General features: G+C 45.2%; 1 protein-coding gene across 1 annotated transcript; it reads right to left on the bottom strand.

Annotated features, from left to right (window-relative positions):
• Positions 1–3287: 3287 nt before the first annotated feature.
• On the bottom strand, positions 3288–15591 carry LOC124136997 (cys-loop ligand-gated ion channel-like). The gene is made up of 8 exons (XM_046503076.2): positions 15340–15591; positions 10619–10747; positions 9664–9852; positions 9179–9436; positions 8350–8505; positions 6859–7038; positions 5558–5605; positions 3288–4899 (listed from the first exon to the last, which is right to left on the bottom strand). The coding sequence occupies exons 1-8, from the start codon at positions 15421–15423 to the stop codon at positions 4810–4812; spliced, it is 1134 nt and encodes a 377-aa protein (XP_046359032.2). The 5' UTR covers positions 15424–15591; the 3' UTR covers positions 3288–4809.
• Between the last annotated feature and the right edge of the window lie 5201 nt (positions 15592–20792).

Here is a 20792-nt window from a genome sequence, read left to right as displayed (position 1 = left end):
GGATCAATAAACCGTTGTATCACCCCCCAAGAAATCAGGGGATCAATAAACCGTTGTATCACTCCCCAAGGAATCAAGGGAACAATAAACCGTTGTATCACTCCCCAAGGAATCAAGGGATCAATAAACCGTTGTATTACTCCCCAAGGAATCAAGGGATCAATAAACCGTTGTACAACTCCCCAAGGAATCAAGGGATCAATAAACCGTTGTACAACTCCCCAAGGAATCAAGGGATCAATAAACCGTTGTATCACCCCCCAAGGAATCAAGGGATCAATAAACCGTTGTATCCCTCCCCAAGGAATCAAGGGATCAATAAACCGTTGTATCACCCCCATAGGAATCAAGGGATCAATAAACCGTTGTACAACTCCCCAAGGAATCAAGAGATCAATAAACCGTTGTATCACTCCCCAAGGAATCAAGAGATCAACAAACCACTGTCACTAAACCGTTGTATCACACACCAAGGAAGCAAAGAAACAATAAACCGTTGTAAACTTTCCCAAGGAAGCAGGGAATTAATAAACCTTTGTATCGCTCCCCAAGGAAGCAAACAAAAACGTTGCATCACTCGGGCGAAGTCTTCCATATCCTGAAGTTGTTGACGTGGTAACAAAGACAAACTCAAAGGTCTTTATAAGAAGTGTTTATTATAGTTCATATGCTATACAGATATGTACACTATATTACAGTTTTACAATCTAACAGAAGTTGTCAATTAAAAACAGAATATCACGCAGCTTGGATTTCTTCAGGCTTTGTTATTGATTTTACAGCAGGTCACGGCAGCATCGTGATGGAGACAAAAGACGATGTCGTGGTGGTCTGTATTAGATATCCAATGCACCAGTGGAGGGGTAACTAACAGCGGAAATAGTGTCGCCACTGTGTGTCGGTGAATGTTGGAGCGGACACACTTGTGACCTATAACGGGGATCGTGTTGCTACTGTGTGTCGGTGAATGTTGGAGGGGACACACTTGTGACCTATAACGGGGATCGTGTTGCCACTGTGTGTCGGTGAATGTTGGAGGGGACACACTTGTGATCCATAACGGGGATCGTGTTGCTACTGTGTGTCGGTGAATGTTGGAGGGGACACACTTGTGATCCATAACGGGGATCGTGTTGCTACTGTGTGTCGGTGAATGTTGGAGCGGACACACTTGTGCCCTATAACGGGGATCGTGTTGCCACTGTGTGTCGGTGAATGTTGGAGGGGACACACTTGTGACCTATAACGGGGATCGTGTTGCCACTGTGTGTCGGTGAATGTTGGAGGGGACACACTTGTGACCTATAACGGGGATCGTGTTGCTACTGTGTGTCGGTGAATGTTGGAGGGGACACACTTGTGACCTATAACGGGGATCGTGTAGCCACTGTATGTCGGTGAATGTTGGAGGGGACACAGTTGTGATCCATAACGGGGATCGTGTAGCCACTGTATGTCGGTGAATGTTGGAGGGGACACACTAGTGCCCTATAACGGGGATCGTGTTGCCACTGTGTGTCGGTGAATGTTGGAGCGGACACACTTGTGACCTATAACGGGGATCGTGTAGCCACTGTATGTCGGTGAATGTTGGAGGGGACACACTAGTGCCCTATAACGGGGATCGTGTTGCCACTGTGTGTCGGTGAATGTTGGAGCGGACACACTTGTGACCTATAACGGGGATCGTGTCGCCACTGTGTGTCGGTGAATGTTGGAGGGGACACACTTGTGACCTATAACGGGGATCGTGTAGCCACTGTGTGTCGGTGAATGTTGGAGGGGACACACTTGTGACCCATAACGGGGATCGTGTTGCCACTGTGTGTCGGTGAATGCTGGAGGGGACACACTTGTGACCCATAACGGGGATCGTGTTGCCACTGTGTGTCGGTGAATGTTGGAGGGGACACACTTGTGATCCATAACGGGGATCGTGTTGCTGCTGTGTGTCGGTGAATGTTGGAGCGGACACACTTGTGCCCTATAACGGGGATCGTGTTGCCACTGTGTGTCGGTGAATGTTGGAGGGGACACACTTGTGACCTATAACGGGTATTGTGTTGCCACTGTGTGTCGGTGAATGTTGGAGGGGACACACTTGTGACCTATAACGGGGATCGTGTTGCCACTGTGTGTCGGTGAATGTTGGAGGGGACACACTTGTGATCCGTAACGGGGATCGTGTTGCTACTGTGTGTCGGTGAATGTTGGAGGGGACACACTTGTGATCCATAACAGGGATCGTGTGGCCACTGTGTGTCGGTGAATGTTGGAGGGGACACACTAGTGCCCTATGACGGGGATCGTGTTGCCACTGTGTGTCGGTGAATGTTGGAGGGGACACACTAGTGCCCTATAACGGGGATCGTGTTGCCACTGTGTGTCGGTGAATGTTGGAGGGGACACACTTGTGACCTATAACGGGGATCGTGTTGCCACTGTGTGTCGGTGAATGTTGGAGGGGACACACTTGTGACCTATAACGGGGATCGTGTAGCCACTGTGTGTCGGTGAATGTTGGAGGGGACACACTTGTGACCTATAACGGGGATCGTGTTGCCACTGTGTGTCGGTGAATGTTGGAGGGGACACACTTGTGACCTATAACGGGGATCGTGTTGCCACTGTGTGTCGGTAAATGTTGGAGGGGACACACTTGTGATCCATAACGGGGATCGTGTTGCTACTGTGTGTCGGTGAATGTTGGAGCGGACACACTTGTGCCCTATAACGGGGATCGTGTTGCTACTGTGTGTCGGTGAATGTTGGAGGGGACACACTTGTGACCTATAACGGGGATCGTGTTGCCACTGTGTGTCGGTGAATGTTGGAGGGGACACACTTGTGACCTATAACGGGGATCGTGTTGCCACTGTGTGTCGGTGAATGTTGGAGGGGACACACTTGTGATCCATAACGGGGATCGTGTTGCTACTGTGTGTCGGTGAATGTTGGAGGGGACACACTTGTGATCCGTAACGGGGATCGTGTTGCCACTGTGTGTCGGTGAATGTTGGAGGGGACACACTTGTGACCTATAACGGGGATCGTGTTGCCACTGTGTGTCGGTGAATGTTGGAGGGGACACACTTGTGATCCATAACGGGGATCGTGTTGCTACTGTGTGTCGGTGAATGTTGGAGGGGACACACTTGTGATCCGTAACGGGGATCGTGTTGCTACTGTGTGTCGGTGAATGTTGGAGGGGACACACTTGTGATCCATAACAGGGATCGTGTGGCCACTGTGTGTCGGTGAATGTTGGAGGGGACACACTAGTGCCCTATAACGGGGATCGTGTTGCCACTGTGTGTCGGTGAATGTTGGAGGGGACACACTTGTGACCTATAACGGGGATCGTGTTGCCACTGTGTGTCGGTGAATGTTGGAGGGGACACACTTGTGACCTATAACGGGGATCGTGTTGCCACTGTGTGTCGGTGAATGTTGGAGGGGACACACTTATGATCCATAACGGGGATCGTGTTGCTACTGTGTGTCGGTGAATGTTGGAGGGGACACACTTGTGATCCATAACGGGGATCGTGTTGCCACTGTGTGTCGGTGAATGTTGGAGGGGACACACTTGTGATCCATAACGGGGATCGTGTTGCTACTGTGTGTCGGTGAATGTTGGAGCGGACACACTTGTGATCCATAACGGGGATCGTGTTGCCACTGTGTGTCGGTGAATGTTGGAGCGGACACACTTGTGATCCATAACGGGGATCGTGTTGCCACTGTGTGTCGGTGAATGTTGGAGCGGACACACTTGTGATCCATAACGGGGATCGTGTTGCCACTATGTGTCGGTGAATGTTGGAGCGGACACACTTGTGATCCATAACGGGGATCGTGTTGCCACTGTGTGTCGGTGAATGTTGGAGGGGACACACTTGTGATCCATAACGGGGATCGTGTTGCCATTGTGTGTCGGTGAATGTTGGAGCGGACACACTTGTGACCTATAACGGGGATCGTGTTGCCATTGTGTGTCGGTGAATGTTGGAGCGGACACACTTGTGATCCATAACGGGGATCGTGTTGCCACTGTGTGTCGGTGAATGTTGGAGCGGACACACTTGTGACCTATAACGGGGATCGTGTTGCCATTGTGTGTCGGTGAATGTTGGAGCGGACACACTTGTGACCTATAACGGGGATCGTGTTGCCATTGTGTGTCGGTGAATGTTGGAGGGGACACAGTTGTGATCCATAACGGGGATCGTGTAGCCACTGTGGCTGGTGAGTGTGGCTACAGAGTGACTCAATGAAGGGTCAGCATTAACGTACAGTTGAATATTGACCCGTAAGGGCTTGAATCTAGACACACTAGTGGGTGATTGCATGAGCAGCAATCCACGATGTAGGAATACGGTGATATCTAGTCATACGTTGTAATCACCCAAACATCCTGTTATTCTTATGACACAATTTTGTTGTACTCCTGAGACTCGGTCATGAATTGAGAAAGTCACATTTCAGATGATACCTGGCTGTTTTGTTGTGTGATCGTACACCGCTCGCATGGAGGCCGACCAATTGACCGATCACATTCCATGTTCCATGGTACACTCACTCACTCACTCACTCTCACCAACTCAATCAACCACTCACTCGCTCAATCACTCATTCCCAATACCAAACAGAAATCCACTTTGATACACATTCTAGTGTCTGTCTAAATCACATGGTTAAGTTCAAATGTTTATATTGGGATAAAGAGAGCGCGATGACTCAGACATTCCGCACACACGGCACCATCCCAAACGTCACCAAACTAGGTGGTTGACAACGCCGACATGTTTATGTGAACGGGGTGATCTTCATCAGATGCTTACGTCTTCGTTTCCGCTTTTGTGGTCGCTCCTCCATCGGCATACTTTCAACTTTTTTCTGTAAAAAACAAAGTAATCAAAGAATTCACTAGATTAGGGAAGCGTCCAAGGACACGTGGATACCTGAGGGAGAGTACTACAGCTAATTAGAGTTTTCATCACGATCTATTTCCATTCTTTTTCATTGTGGGCAGACCGTCATCACAGTGTGACATCATACCAGTGCGTTCATAAGTAAGGAGACCCGTGAAGATCCGGGATAGAATAGGTCTTCAGCAACCCATGCTTGCCGTAAAAGGCGACCATGCTTGTCGTAAGAGGCGACTAACGGGATCGGGTGGTCAGGCTCACTGACTTGGTTGATGCATGTCATCGATCCCAGTTGCGGCGATCGATGCTTATGATATCAATCACTGGATTGTCTGGTCCAGACTCGATTATTTACAGACCGCCTTCACATAGCTGGAATATTGCTGAGTGCGGCGTTAAACAACAAACAAACAAACATAAGTAAGAAAGTAAGTAAAGATCACCTCCTATGTCTGAAAAGAACGTATGTAATGTTCTGACACTAGGTCCATCAGCTGATGTCTCTTTTGGTGATGTAATGAACAACCAACGTGTTGAAAGATTAATGCTCGGTATTGACGAAACAACACACAATTCTTCGCAGCATGCCCGTCATTCTCTAAATTCTGAATATAAACGAAACTTACCTGATATTCTTCCTCAGTGCGTTCCTTCTGTTTCTTTTTTATCAGAAACTGAAAGCGATATTCAGAGTTACTGGTATTGTGTTATTTAACCTTAAACATTCTTTCTCCAAAACGCTGCATATAAATGTCATCTTTATCTCACTTTACATATGCATGTGTAATATATTAATGACGAAAAATATAAGATTTACTCTTCTTAAGTTAGTTCAGGATGGATTCTGGTTGTTCAGCAAAACACAATGGAATTCCCAACGATTACCATCATGAGCGAGTGATAGAGCGAGTAAGTGAGTGAGAACATTTTACGCCGCTTACGGCACATATCACGACAGGAGACTCCAAAAACTTGTATATTGGGTTGTTGAACTCGGCCTTCGACTACGGTTTAACGACTAGGCTGGACCACCGACCATCAGTACAAAGAGATTCAACAAATCAAAATGTTTTACATCGGGCGAACACTTAAACGGACGTCGGCCAATCATTTGGATGTATGTGTTTATCAGGATATATGCATAACCCTACTAACTGACAATGATACAGAAAGATAGGTGAACGATGGCGCCTTTATTATCCACTGCGCCCCTTATGGACATACGATCTTTCTGCCCCAAAATGGTGTCTGTATCACGTAGCACCACGACAGTCGGGGTCGAGGTGATCGTTGTATTGCAGACATTGGAGGTTTTAGGATCTCTCTCCTCCGGCTCATAGATAAACTAGCAAATGTTTGCTTTATTTCTTAGGGACCCACCTTTAAATACACATGTTGATGCTATGAAAGGTGGGGCCGATCAATTAAGTTATTCACAATACTTTTTCAGGACTGTTTCTGGAACAAATGATACTTATTCAAAGGATAATTATTTGCTTGGCTGTTCGAATGTTATTGGGACGGTATGGTAGCCTGGTGCTTAAAGATTTAGCTCGTGTGAAGACCATTCTAGTGTCTCCCGTCGTGATACTGCTGGAATATTGCTAAAAGTCGCGTAGAACCATACTCACTCACTCATTCATTCATTTTAACACTGTGTCCACCTTCATTAGCGACGCCCACACAGAGCATTATTTGTCCATCCATTCACCTCCCCCCCGATCCTTCAGCGTGATTGAATTTGTTGTCATAGTTTGTTGTTGAACATATCTCCCCCCCCCCCCCCCCCCCCCCCCGCGCTAATACAATAAATTGAAATACTTAAACATAGACTGTCCCTTTAACAGTATAGAAAGGCTTTCCTGAAATCAGTTGTCCGAATATTGGTTTTCCAGGTTGTGACTCTACATGATGTCATCCAACTCACCTTTGTCCCCACGATGAGTAGGAAAGTCAGCTGCCCGAACAGATACACACCAACGAAGGTGAAGAAGGCGTAGTGGTCCATCAGGCCAGCGATGGCGTCGTCGTGATTGTACAATGTCACGACGGCGTGCCAACAGCAGACCAGGAACAGGAACGACATCGACAGAAGGATGTAACGGTCCTGGGGCAGAATGGAAGGTCGCACATTGATGTGAATAACAATAAAATAGAAGAAGAAGATTAGACTTCCGTCATCTCGAAACTGACATCCGAAGAGGTGTATTGCGTATGTGTGTATGCAGTGCATTGCAACATAGCTGGACATTTGTAGTGGTTCCAAGTTATTCATATGCATTGTGGTAAGATCAAGCCTCATTGCATCCTTGAGTTTAGGAACTTTTGTCGATCAGTCCATGGCCTAAATGTGTATCAGGATTGTGTTTCTCAACGTTTTTAATACAATTATGACATCCAATTTGGCATCAGATATCATGTTGAGTATCAGATAGTGTGTGTGTGTGTGTGTGTGTGTGGTGTGTCTGTGTCTGTGTCTGTGTATGTTAGTATGTGTGTTTGTGTCTTTGTTTGTTAGTGTATGTGTGTGTCTGTGTGTGTGTGTAGTGTGGTGTGTGTTTGTGTTTAAGTTTGTGTGTGTGGTGTGGTGTGGTGTGGTGTGGTGTGGTGTGGTGTGGTGTGGTGTGGTGTGGTGTGGTGTGTGTGTGTTAGTGTGTGTGGTGTGGTGTGTATGTGTGTGGTGCTGTGTATGTGTGTGTGTCAGTGTGTGTGGTGTGGTGTGTATGTGTGTGTGAGTGTGTGTGTGTGTGGTGTGTGTATGTGTATATGTGTGTGGTGTGTGTGTGTGTCAGTGTGTGTGGTGTGGTGTGTCTGTGTGTGTGTGTGTAGTGTGGTGTGTGTTTGTGTTTAAGTTTGTGTGTGTGGTGTGGTGTGGTGTGGTGTGTGTGTGTTAGTGTGTGTGGTGTGGTGTGTATGTGTGTGGTGCTGTGTATGTGTGTGTGTCAGTGTGTGTGGTGTGGTGTGTATGTGTGTGTATGTGTGAGTGTGTGTGTGGTGTGTGTATGTGTATGTGTGTGTGGTGTGTGTGTGTGTCAGTGTGTGTGGTGTGGTGTGTATGTGTGTGTGTCAGTGTGTGTGTGTGGTGTGGTGTGTATGTGGTGCCGTGTGTGTGTGTGTGTTAGTTTGTGGTGTGTGTGTTAGTGTGTGGTGTGTATGTGTGTGTGGTGTGTATGTGTGTGTCTGGTGTGGTGTGGTGCTGTGTGTGTGTGTGTGTGTGTGTGTGGTGCTGTGTGTGTGCCTTATCATCAGTCTCGAGCAGGTAGTGATTAAATGGATAGGTTCGTGGCGTTATTTCGAAGATTAATGAACTGATTCCTTTTATTATCAAAACTTGATGTGCTTCTAGATATTGCTTAATAATACCCAAAGCAACTGAAACAGTATTCCTATGTGTACACAGACGCCTTGTTTCACCTACCAGATACGTCAGATAGGACAGCTTGGGAACTGATTGCGAGGCCACGAACTTGAAGGTCACCATGGTGAGGACCAAGGTGAAGGACAGCTGGAGGCGGTTCTGGGGCAGCTTGCGGTCAACGGAGAAGGTGGCAAATGCCAGGGAGCTTATCATCGCCTGGAAAGGAGACATGGGCTTCAACATAAAATATATAACATATTTACTAATAAATCTACTGTCAGAATGAAAGTTGTTTTTCACCTGATGAATGACCCCGTATATACTACGCCTACGTGAAGACACATGACACTCACTGACCAAATGTTTTCACATATGATTATCCCTCAAACTTATATAACAGAATCGAGTTCGATACGTTATGTAAAATATGTTTATTTGGTTGTTTGTTTGTTTGTGTGTTGTTTAATGCCGCTCTCAACAATAATCCAGCTACAAGACGAGGGTCTGTAAATAATCGAATCTGAACCAGACAATCCAGTGATTGACATCATGAGCATTGATCCACACAATTGGGATACGATGACATGCATCAACCAAGTCAGCGAGCCTGACCACCTGATTCCGTTAGTCGCCTCTTACGACAAGCATAGTCGTCTTTTACGGGAAGCATGGGTTGCTGAAAACCTATTCTAACCCGGATCTTCACGGGTCTTATGTAAAAGACGTGTATGCACTGCAAAAAACTATCTGATTCCAACGAGGATATAAACAGATGGAGCCTGAGTGTATGCTTAGTGTGCCATCTATTCACGCAGTTAACCTTGTCGTTGAGATTGCCGCGTCTTTGGGGTAATCGTGTATAGATGCCGAGAACTATCTCTATGCTTACAATGACCAACATGATGTTCCAAGTGAAGTAGCCGACCCTCCTGACTGCGCAGCACCGGAAGACGAAGCCAGGACGTTTGTACTTGACGCTGCTGTATTCATTGGGCGTGAGACGCTGCTCGCCCACCACGAAGTCGTACAACCCCCACTCCTGCTGATCAACAAAGCTGTCCACGTTGACGTGGCTGACGGTCGAAGTGAACTCCATAAGCTCCACATCAGTCGGCGGGGATTCGCTGGTGATGCGGATGGAGAGATCCTGTGGAGAGAACGAGGACTGTTGACTGACAGACAAGATGAGATTTTATATAATGTTCACCGTTATTTAGCCTTTACGTCCAAAGGAATCTTTCTCGAGACTGGTTATTATTAGGCGTTGCGTTGCCGCAAGAGGTTCTACTATTTTAATATACGCAGATGGTAGACTTAGTTCATCTGTTTCCTTTTTGGACGAATCGGAAATCTACAGGACTATCTCAGACCTACTTGGATGTCAAAGGGAAATTCCTGCAGTTCCAGCTTCTCGAAGAACTTGCCCTTGATGCGGCGTCTCTCGATCACATACGTCTCCCCTCCCGCCTCCGTCTGCAACTCCCGCCACGTCGTCTGCTTCAACTCCCCGATGTTGTTCTGGATGTTGAGCTTGGGGTCGAAGTACGACTCCCATTTGATTTTCTGCGTGTCAAGGATATTTGTCTTAATATACACCAGCGTAAGAAAATAAGTAACCAAACACTTCGGACAAGAAAAGAACGATGGGCCCTTATGTCCCCAGTACCATCTCCTTGTGTGGAATATATCATATTAAATCAGTCAGTGTCTTGGTTCACCACTATGATGCATTTTCATAGAAAGATGTCTGCCGAGAACTAACCTCCTTGTTGGTGCTGTCTAGTGCAGGTTCCCTCCATCTGGCTAAGAGGAAGATGTCTGCCGAGTACTAACCTCCTTTGTTTGTGATGTCTCGTGCAGGCTCCCTCCATCTGGCTCAGAGGAAGATGTCTGCCGAGTACTAACCTTTTGTTGGTGCTGTCTCGAGCAGGTTCCCTCCATCTGGTTGAGAGGAAGATGTCTGCCGAGTACTTACCTCCTTGTTGGTGCTGTCTCGTGCAGGCTCCCTCCATCTGGCTGAGAGGAAGATGTCTGCCGAGTACTAACCTCCTTGTTGGTGCTGTCTCGTGCAGGCTCCCTCCATCTGGCTGAGAGGAAGATGTCTGCCGAGTACTTACCTCCTTGTTGGTGCTGTCTCGTGCAGGCTCCCTCCATCTGGCTCAGAGGAAGATGTCTGCCGAGTACTAACCTTTTGTTGGTGCTGTCTCGAGCAGGTTCCCTCCATCTGGTTGAGAGGAAGATGTCTGCCGAGTACTAACCTCCTTGTTGGTGCTGTCTCGTGCAGGCTCCCTCCATCTGGCTGAGAGGAAGATGTCTGCCGAGTACTAACCTCCTTGTTGGTGCTGTCTAGTGCAGGTTCCCGCCATCTGGCTGAGAGGAAGATGTCTGCCGAGTACTCCTCCTTGATGGTGTCAATGTTGCTGATCTTCAGAAACACGATCTTCAAAGAGACATGCCTCTGTGGTGGAAGAAAAAAGAGAATTATAGGTGTCTGTTTTGCACTTCTCTGAAGTCTCCATTATTCAAGTTACACCGGTGTTGACCTCGGCATAGTTCTTACCAGACAGACACATGACTGACACATTATGGACGAGCCAAGCATGATGACACAGCTCTAATCTTGTCGACTCTAGCAAGAATGCTAGCTGGGCACCACCTCTACTCGGAATCCCCACGACGTCACTGTCTCAGTCATATACTACTCAGAGAAAGTTAAGGACCACCCGATTCTTTCATATTACAGTAAACTACGGTTATAACGAACACGCTTATAATGAACTGACGGATATAACGATATTACTTTTTGGTCCCGACTATTTGCTGTAGTTTTGCTGTATATATGCTTATAACGAACTGCGGTTATAACGAACTAAAATTAGTAGTCCCTTTAAGTTCGTTATAACCGTAGTTTACTGTACTATAGTTAATCTGTCATGGCATAACAGATTAACGCAAGTAATATGAAGGAATCGGGTGGTCCTTAACTTCGTTTGAGAAGTATATGCCTGAGACAGTGACCTCGTTGAGTAGTATATGCCTGAGACAGTGACCTCGTTGAGTAGTATATGCCTGAGACAGTGACCTCGTTGAGTAGTATATGCCTGAGACAGTGACCTCGTTGAGTAGTATATGCCTGAGACAGTGACCTCGTTGAGTAGTATATGCCTGAGACAGTGACCTCGTTGAGTAGTATATGCCTGAGACAGTGACCTCGTTGAGTAGTATATGCCTGAGACAGTGACCTCGTTGAGTAGTATATGCCTGAGACGGTGACCTCGTTGAGTAGTATATGCCTGAGACAGTGACCTCGTTGAGTAGTATATGCCTGAGACAGTGACCTCGTTGAGTAGTATATGCCTGAGACAGTGACCTCGTTGAGTAGTATATGCCTGAGACAGTGACCTCGTTGAGTAGTATATGCCTGAGACAGTGACCTCGTTGAGTAGTATATGCCTGAGACAGTGACCTCGTTGAGTAGTATATGCCTGAGACAGTGACCTCGTTGAGTAGTATATGCCTGAGACAGTGACCTCGTTGAGTAGTATATGTTTCGGATATGACTGCAAATGGAGAAGCACATTGTCCACACATTATTGATACTATACCCACATGACCCTGTTTAGTCTGTAGACGTGGGGCAGTGGGTATCATGTTCCACTGTTATTATACGTCTCATCCTTGAGGGATCTCAAGACACATATAAGCGAACCTCGTTAATCCGGAGGCACCGATCCCGTGAAATTATCTGGATTAGCAAGTTACCTCATTAGCGAATATTGGGTAAAGTGCGTATATATAGACGTTACCGGCAGACGAAAGACGGGGTGTCCGTATTAACCAGGTTTCACTGTCTCACATTACTCACAGCAATGTCATCTTTTCCGTCACCAACTAAAGCCATGTTTCCACAGGCAGAAGAGCAATTCTCTTGGTCAAAGAGGAGTTTCAGAGTATTCGAATCAACACGCTACATTCGTTGGCCGCCATTAATCACGTGTCACAACAGTGTCGTTATGGTAACCACAAATCTTACTGTAGCGAGATGTTCACATTATTTTCGACAAACACAAGTTGGACACATGAAATAAAGAATAAAAGAGCAGAATGAAGAGTCTGCGAGAAAGTAAAGAAGATATGATGGTATGTCAGTGGCGACATTGCATCATGCATAGGCTGTATATTTCTTCATACAACATGGCGGACTGGACTTCTCTTGTCCGTGCTCATTATGCCAGAAATGACCTGCTATGATATAAGTTCAGCAGATTACACTTATCCCACGGTGACCTGTTTTGATGGACAGATATTTGTGTATGGTGACGAAGCTCAGCCATATTCCCACAGGCATGCTAGCTACAGGTTAGGCTTTCATCACTCCGGACCAGAAAGGTAGTGTGTTTTAGTCTCGGTTTTGACACCCCTTTAAAAGACAACACTGGAATGTATTTTTCCGATTTGATTTAACAAAATAGCAGGTTGTTCGTGGTGTTCTCACCAGTAGTTGTTGTAGTTCGTTGCCATGTTCTCACTATCAATCAGTGTTTATCCATAACACTGGGAGTACAAGGGGCTAAAGTATTTATTATACCGTAATGGGTGTTTATGAAATATATACTCTTGAAAAAGTTAGGTGATCATGAAACATAAATGCTTAGACCAAGTGTTAAAGATTCGTGTTCATGACAAACATCCCAAGCAAGAATGTTTATGCCTGGAAAACGTAACAACAAAACACATCCTGTAGTTTGCACGTGCCTCACGCAGAAGCGCCACACACGTCCGAAGGGGGTCATTCCTGATCTTCACACTTTCAAGGAAGGTCGATGAATCTCTGTGGACCATTATCTCTTTCAATCTTATTGATTCTGCTTATCATACAGTTGTCATTGACTTGATTTCATTCATTTGTGTGTGAACTAGCGATGCGGCGTCTACAACGCGCGGAGCGTCTTCGACTATTGGCATGATAGAAACTGGCAGAAGTCAGCGTGCAGTGGCCAATATATTCAGTGTTTCACAGTCTTGGATTAGCAGACTATGGAACAAGTACCAACAAACCTAAAATGTTGACTATCGGCCCTGTTCAGGGCGTCCCAGGTCAACGACAAGAGTACAGGATCGACTGAACCGAAACCAGGCTCTACTCAATCGAGCTCAAACGGCGAATCAAATTGTTGTAAACTTTCATCAGGCATCTGGAGTACGAGGTACGGGTCAGACGATTAGGAGTCGGCAACATGCAGCTTATCTCCATGCTCGACGGCCACGGCCTTGATAGGCGTGGCTGTCTATGGCAACTTAGAAATGAAAGTCAAGCCAATGTTAACCTGAGACCTGATGACAGATTGGGCGTCGTTTCGGTTATGGTGCGGTGTATCCCTATACCTGGAAGAATCCCTCTCCATATTGTGCAAGGAAGGGTCACTGGACAGTACTATGGGAACAAACAGACACCCTTTTCAGTGGCCGATCCAGGATGTGGGTTGGGGTGGGTGTCATACAGCTGGGATATTGCTGAATGCGGCGTTAAACAAATAACAAACAAAACAACAAAACATATAAGTCAACGTCACAGGCCGACGACGAGGTTATAATACCTGAGTGAGTGAGTATGGTTTTACGCCGCTTTTAGCAATATTCCAGCAATATCACGGCGGGGGACACCAGAAATGGGCTTCACACATTGTACCCATGTCGGGAATCGAACCCGGGTCTTCAGCGTGACGAGCGAACGCTTTAACCACTAGGCTACCAGACCGCCCTATAATACCTGAACCTGGCTGGGCGCTGCAAGAGGAGTGGGACAGACTCATCTCGATCGTTGGCGGTCATAACATCAACTGTCATTCTTCACTACCTGTTGCGATGTGTTCCCTATTCGTTCGCTATCACCATTGCTAGTAACTAATATCTCTTACAATTTTTGATTTTGTAAGTTATTTTCGAGTTTCACCTACTTTTTAAAAGAGCTCATTTGGAACTTCTTAGGTTCACAGCATGCAATGTACACATTGCATATTTTTTTGGTATTACTACATTGTTACTTGACATCAACAAAACAAATTTCTGCATACTCGGATATATTATTATCAGAGAACTGTTTTCAAAGTTCGTACTGACTAAAGGTTTAGTCTTTCTCCACTAGCGTCTAACACGACAAGGAGTCGACAGGTCAGGGAGTGGGTGGATCTGCACCTGCAGTATTCCTGTTACTGAGCTTAATGTGGGAGGAAAGTCCGAAGCGATGCAGGTCGTTTAGCTCTTTGGTGAAACCCACGAACACGGGTATGGTGCTGACAAACCTAAAAACAAGCGGGATTCGATTCCACAATCATAGGTTTCTGGCGCAACTTTGTCCAAGGAATATCGGCGACTTATGCCACTATGCCACTAGTGCCCCTAAAATTAGAAAGTTTCTAAAGGACTATCGTGCTATAAAATATGATCGATGGATTTGTCTGTATTTAATACGATAGCGATACCTGCGACATCACTCATAAATCACACTAGCCTGAAACAAGAAATGGTAGAAAACAATGCCAGGTGGATATTATAACACACAAGTAAGTCAGTGAGTTAGTGTTACGCCGCTTTTAGTAGTATTTAAACAATATCCCGGTAGGGGACACCAGAAAAGGGCTGCACATCTGTACCAATATACCACACGTGTACCTGATACCTCAGGCTTCTCACCTCGCGCCGGGTTATGTTGTTGAGTTCCACAAGGAAGGCCGGAACGATTAAATATGTATCATGTCCTGATTAAAGACGTGGGAGGGCCACAACGTGGATCCTTCGTTACACTGCTGAATACACAACGTTCTGAATCAAATAGTAATTCTTCGTTAAAAATGTTCACACGAAGAATAAATCTTGTGCGAGGTGCAACAGTAGTTTTAAGGAAGGGAATGAAATGAAACAGAGACGGAGAGAGAGTGAGAGAGAGAGAGAGAGAAAGAGAGTGTGTGTGTGAGAGAGTGAGAGAGAGAGAGAGAGAGAGAGAGAGAGAGTGAGTGAGAGAGAGAGAGGGGTGGGGAGAGAGAATTCTACCTTCTTTGAAGACGCCCCAACATCTGGAGGAAGAAGCTCCTCTACTGCAGCTGCTGAGGCCTCTGGCATTGTCTGGTCTCCCATGTCAAATATCCACAATCATTCCCCAAAATGACCACAGTGGAATTCCAAAGTCCCTTGTTTACACCTTCGAACCGTTACTCAGTATCTTCGGCAGAACGTAATACAGTAACTTGGTTTGTATGTCGGGGCCAACTACCACCATTCATGTAAGATTAGGGTACGTCAGTCGGGTCGTTACGCGTGACTGATCGATCGCAACCTGCCTGGCTCTGATTGTTAATCTTACTGCGAGTCAGGGTTGTCCACAGAGGCATTACGAAGGTTTCTATGCGATTAGTTGGACCCAGTGTGGTTCGTGTCAAATCCAGTTGCCGTTGGGTTTCATATGGTGGCCGAGAGGGGACGTCGCTTTCTCGCTTTCTCGCTTTCTCGTTCTAACGCTTTCTCGCTGTCTCGCTCTATCGCTTTCTCGCGGTATAGCAATATTTCCCATTGGCCACTATATGGGTCGCATGTGTTAAATGTTTCTTTACGATTAAAAGTATATACGTAAAACAACATTAATGAATTGTTAAACCTGACCTCAGTGGGCGGAGGCTGATGTGGGTTTTAATCATAACAGAGGACTGAGATTTTTCCAGTCACATTTCAAATTATACATTTGGACGGAATGTTGAAATTTTCTCACTATCTACTTAAACATAATTTAACAGTACAGACATAGGTGCTTTTATAACAATCCACGTATTTCTGCGAAAAAAAGAATTTGATTGATTTATGGCCCTATTTAGCTATTGGATCCCCCGCCCCCAGGCCAGGTTATCAAAACAAATAGCAAATAACACCGCTCAATAGCGCTGAGTAGTACGTACTTCCTAAAAGGCAATAGTGTTTTCCTAAAAACAACGCTTATATCAATGTTTATTCTGTTTGCGGAGTAGATGTCATCAAAGTCCTCACCCAAGCAATGGCAATGCTGCCGGATGTCGATTATGTAATTTCTAGATTTTGGATGACATATTGTTTTCAGTAACCGTAATGTGGAAATAGATAGTTGATTGGTTTTATATTCAAGATGGTTATTTCCGCTATTCAAAGTGTGCAGTGAGGCCGTCTTATCAACAGTCATTTCTGAGACATAAATGCAAAGTTTAATTAATTAAATCTACTCTCGTTTTTTTTCATTTATAATTAAGTCTAACGTTAATGTCAAGATTTACAGTACATACTATTCAAAAGAAGTTAAAGAACATCCGATTCTTTCTTATGACTGTGTTTAGTCATTAGAGAAAGCGATAGAGCGAGAAAGCGATAAAACGAGAAATCGAGAAATCGATAGAGCGAGAAAGCGATAGAACGAGAAAGCGATAGAGCGAGAAAGCGAGAAAGCGATGTCCCCTCTCGGCCACCATAGTTTCACGCACTGAATGCTATTGAGAAGTTAGCAATGTTCAATAGACTGAAACATATTATGATCTGTTAACAGGGCGATATAGACTCATGATCATGTGGTAGTTTCCGAATGGACGTAATTAGGGCTTTGTTCAGTGCATGATATACAATGAACAAGCACCATCATCGTATTGCCATAATGCACGTTCAACACTTTAAGCCGACCAATACGATTTATAGGATTATTCTATTATGCATGTATTTTGCACAAATGACGTGTTAGATTTAATTGTGCAAATACACCGTAATACAAGCAGTCGTGTTACACTCACGAAGATTCCAGTTACATGAAGGCGACCGGTAAACAAGCAAGACAAGACAAGCCCCTGACTGATATTATGAGCAACGGCCCACGCAGTCAATCGAGTCAGTAGATCCACATAGTCGCCACTGTGCACCACGCACAGGTTGTCGGGGGTTCATAGAGAGACTAAGTCTCCGAGTCTGACCACCCTATCCACATAGTCGCCACTGTGCACCACGCATAGGTTGTCGGGGGTTCATAGAGAGACTAAGTCTCCGAGTCTGACCAACAGATCCACATAGTCGCCACTGTGCACCACGCATAGGTTGTCGGGGGTTCATAGAGAGACTAAGTCTCCGAGTCTGACCACCAGATCCACATAGTCGCCACTGTGCACCACGCACAGGTTGTCGGGGGTTCATAGAGAGACCAAGTCTCCGAGTCTGACCACCAGATCCATATAGTCGCCACTGTGCACCACGCATAAGTTGTCGGGGGTTCATAGAGAAACTAAGTCTCCGAGTCTGACCACCAGATCCATATAGTCGCCCCTGTACACCACCAGACCGCCAAGAGGGATCACTTCATCACTATGTCGAGCGATATTCCAGGAGCTCCAGCCTGTTGTGTCTACAATTCACAACTTTTGAAGTAAAATCGAGCATGCACTTTCTTCGAAGATTTCAAAGAGCGTCATACGACTCCGGCTCCAATGTTGTTTGATCGGGGTTACAACACCCAAGGCGTTATCAACGCTTTAAAAACGTTTTAAAATTACGCATCCCTATTTTGACTTGAACCGTATGTTCCCATGTTTTTTCATGTAAACAATTGACTTGCTTTTGCATGTGTTTGTGACAGTACTATCGGTGTGGCAGTATACGTTCACCTTTTCATGAATACACGGTATTACCACTAGCGATTCATAGAAATAATGGTTATGATATAGTCGGAATCGTACAATGGCCTCTGCTTTTCAGGTGACGCAGGTCGTTTACCACTTTGACGTAAGTGGTGCCAATAAACCAAGGGTCATAATCAGGACAGAAAGTGAAGTGGTGTATGGTGACTAGGGGAGGCAACTCTGCACGGCAAATTATGAGGCCTCAGAGGACCGCTCGTGCACCCGATTCGGTCCATTGTAGAGTATTCGTGACACATGAACGTATTCTAGTATATTCAAAGTATGCTGAAAATAACTTGTGTATAACGGAATTTAATATAAGTGATTATGCAATCAAGATGAATACCACTGATACATCTCAAGATTATTAAAGGTTCTCTTGATTACTCGAAGTACGCTCAATTCGAACGTAGCAATGGCCTCTAAGCACGTGGGTAAGAAAGAATTGGTGTTAAACTTCTGGACCCTTAAAAACATTTCAAGTTATGCATAGTTGAGACAAGCGAAGTGTCGATATTCAATGTGTCTTAAGTGGCGAAAATGATTCTGCTTGTGCTATAATTTGACCTCGTCATATATGATATATCAAGTTATTTCGAATTACAGGTTTCATTGTATTTAGAAATATCTGTACACCACACACTATGTAGTGTACATGTACAAATGCCTCCAGCAACAAAACATGAAAACGCATGTATTTCCAACATTGTATGGCCCAATGACTGTTAGTTGCAAAATAAATCTCTTTTTCTGACCAGGCTTTGGGCTATATACAATCAGACGTATATATGACTCACCATTTAATATTTCGCGCGCGCGTGCGTGCGTGCGTGCGTGCGTGCGTGCGTGCGTGCGTGCGTGCGTGCGTGCGTGCGTGTGTTTTGTCACCGCTTCAAAACACACATTTTTAGCTGTGAAAGGCGAACAACTTTTAAAACACACTTATATTCATACATGATGTAACAGACATAATTACCCGACTTTGTAACGTACAGAGAATCTCACCCTCGTGTCTTTTAATATCAAGTATATCTAGACGAGTCGAAGAAAGTTTTAAACTGCTGAAATAGTTGATATCAAAAGACATGCGGGTGAGTTTCTGTTTATCAGTCAACATCATTCTTCTAACCTTTTCAGGGGAGCCTAGTGGTTAAAGCGTTTGCTCGTCACGCCGAAGACCCAGGTTCGATTCCCGACATGGGTACAATGTGTGGAGCCCATTTCTGGTGTCCCTCGCCGTGATATTGCTGGAATGTCGCTAAAAGCGGCGTAAAACCATACTCACTGAATCACTTCTAACTTTTTTCAGTTTCTAAACAGTGCCTTGAGTGTAAAACGTACCGTTAACCACTACAAAAGCACAGTGAGGTGTAGGACAAATATCGTTTTTATATGGTGGTCGAGAGTGGACATCGCTTTCTCGATTTCTCGCGGTAAAGAAATATCCCCCCTTGACCACTATAAGGGTCGCATGTGTTTTCTGTTTCAGTTAGGAGGGAATGTTGAAATTTTCTCACTATTTACTTAAACAAAATTTAACTGTACAGACATAGGTGATTTTAAAACAATCCACTGATTTCTGCATAAAGGAATATTGAATGATTTATGGCCCTATTTAGGTGTTTATGGTACTATCAAGCCGTCAACGCGTGACGGGCCGTGGCAATAATCCAAATACTTATGTGAAAAAGCGAGAAAGCGCGAAAACGATAGAACGAGAAAGCGAAAAAGGGATGTCCCTTCTCGCCCACCATATTACTCACCAAAGTGACCGTTTCGCTGGCTCTCCGCATCTTCCGGAGGCAAGAGAGTTAACTGACTTTAAAAGTTCAGTTTCCATCCTTGCCGAACCAGGCTGGAATTCCTGGGCTCGATCGTAGCGCCACCAGTGGTTATTATTAGTTATGTCCCTTCTGAGCCTCTCCTATGGACCAATCCGATTCCATCACTTGCATTTGTTTCAAACAAAATGGCGGCGCCCAGTCAAGACGATCTGATCGATAATCAAGATCTATATTGTGATAAAACGGGTCTTACATCGCGAAGAACATCAAATCACGCGAGCACATTGATTAAAAACATGAAAAGGTTTGGAAAATATCTGTTGACAACGAGTTGGCGGTGCACATGCTTTGCAAATCTTGCAATCGACCGAAATCTGCACGACAGTTTACGAACCGGATTTCGATTTCGTTGCGAGATTTTGATTGGACTATGCAAAGACTCGTTAGTCCAGCCAAAATTTAACTCCATAATACCAGCCTAGTTCGGCAAGGGTGGAAACTGGACTTTTATAGTCAGTTAACTCTCTTGCCTCGGGAAGATGGCTCTACGTTGAGCCTTGATGAAAGCACGTGGAGCCGTACACCCAAACTTAACAAAGGACAAATACCACATGGAAATAGTTGTTCATTGTTTTAGGATATTTTCTCAATGAAAGTTTACCGTTTCATGACACTTTTTTATCTAATGTGTAGAGTTTTAAAAAGTGAAACGTATGAAAAATATACGTCACTTGTTGAATGGACTGTGTGAGATGTGACGAACCGTCAGATGTCGCTCTCCTGTGTCAGATACACTAGGCTGACCGCGAGAAACTCTGGGTAGGAGAGGGCAGGTTTGGATGATAAATACCAGTCTCCGCCTCTTATCTGCTGCGTTTCAGAATAATGAAGGAATACATAATTATAAACATTAATACGAATGCGGTGTTGAGATATTTATTGGTTATTGCCACGAGCGTGTACGCTAACATTCGTTATCTCAAATACAAGTCTTTCGAAATAATGTTTGTCCCGAACGTTTTTTGTTCCACTTGTGAGGATCACT

The sequence above is a fragment of the Haliotis rufescens genome, unplaced genomic scaffold, assembly GCF_023055435.1.
Source record: "Haliotis rufescens isolate VD_foot unplaced genomic scaffold, xgHalRufe1.0.p SCAF_1, whole genome shotgun sequence".
Taxonomy (NCBI): Eukaryota; Metazoa; Mollusca; class Gastropoda; order Lepetellida; family Haliotidae; genus Haliotis; species Haliotis rufescens.
Note: the sequence above shows the minus strand (reverse complement) of the source record. Positions and strands in the feature narration are given on the sequence as shown.

Coding starts and splice junctions, on each gene's coding strand:
- LOC124136997 (XM_046503076.2), bottom strand. CDS start 15,423: ATGGGAGACCAGACAATGCCAGAGGCCTCAGCAGCTGCAGTAGAGGAG. Junction 9,853..10,618: donor TAGACAGCACCAACAAGGAG/GTTAGTACTCGG, acceptor CTTGACACGCAG/AAAATCAAATGGGAGTCGTA. Junction 8,506..9,178: donor GGAACATCATGTTGGTCATT/GTAAGCATAGAG, acceptor TCTCCTTTCCAG/GCGATGATAAGCTCCCTGGC.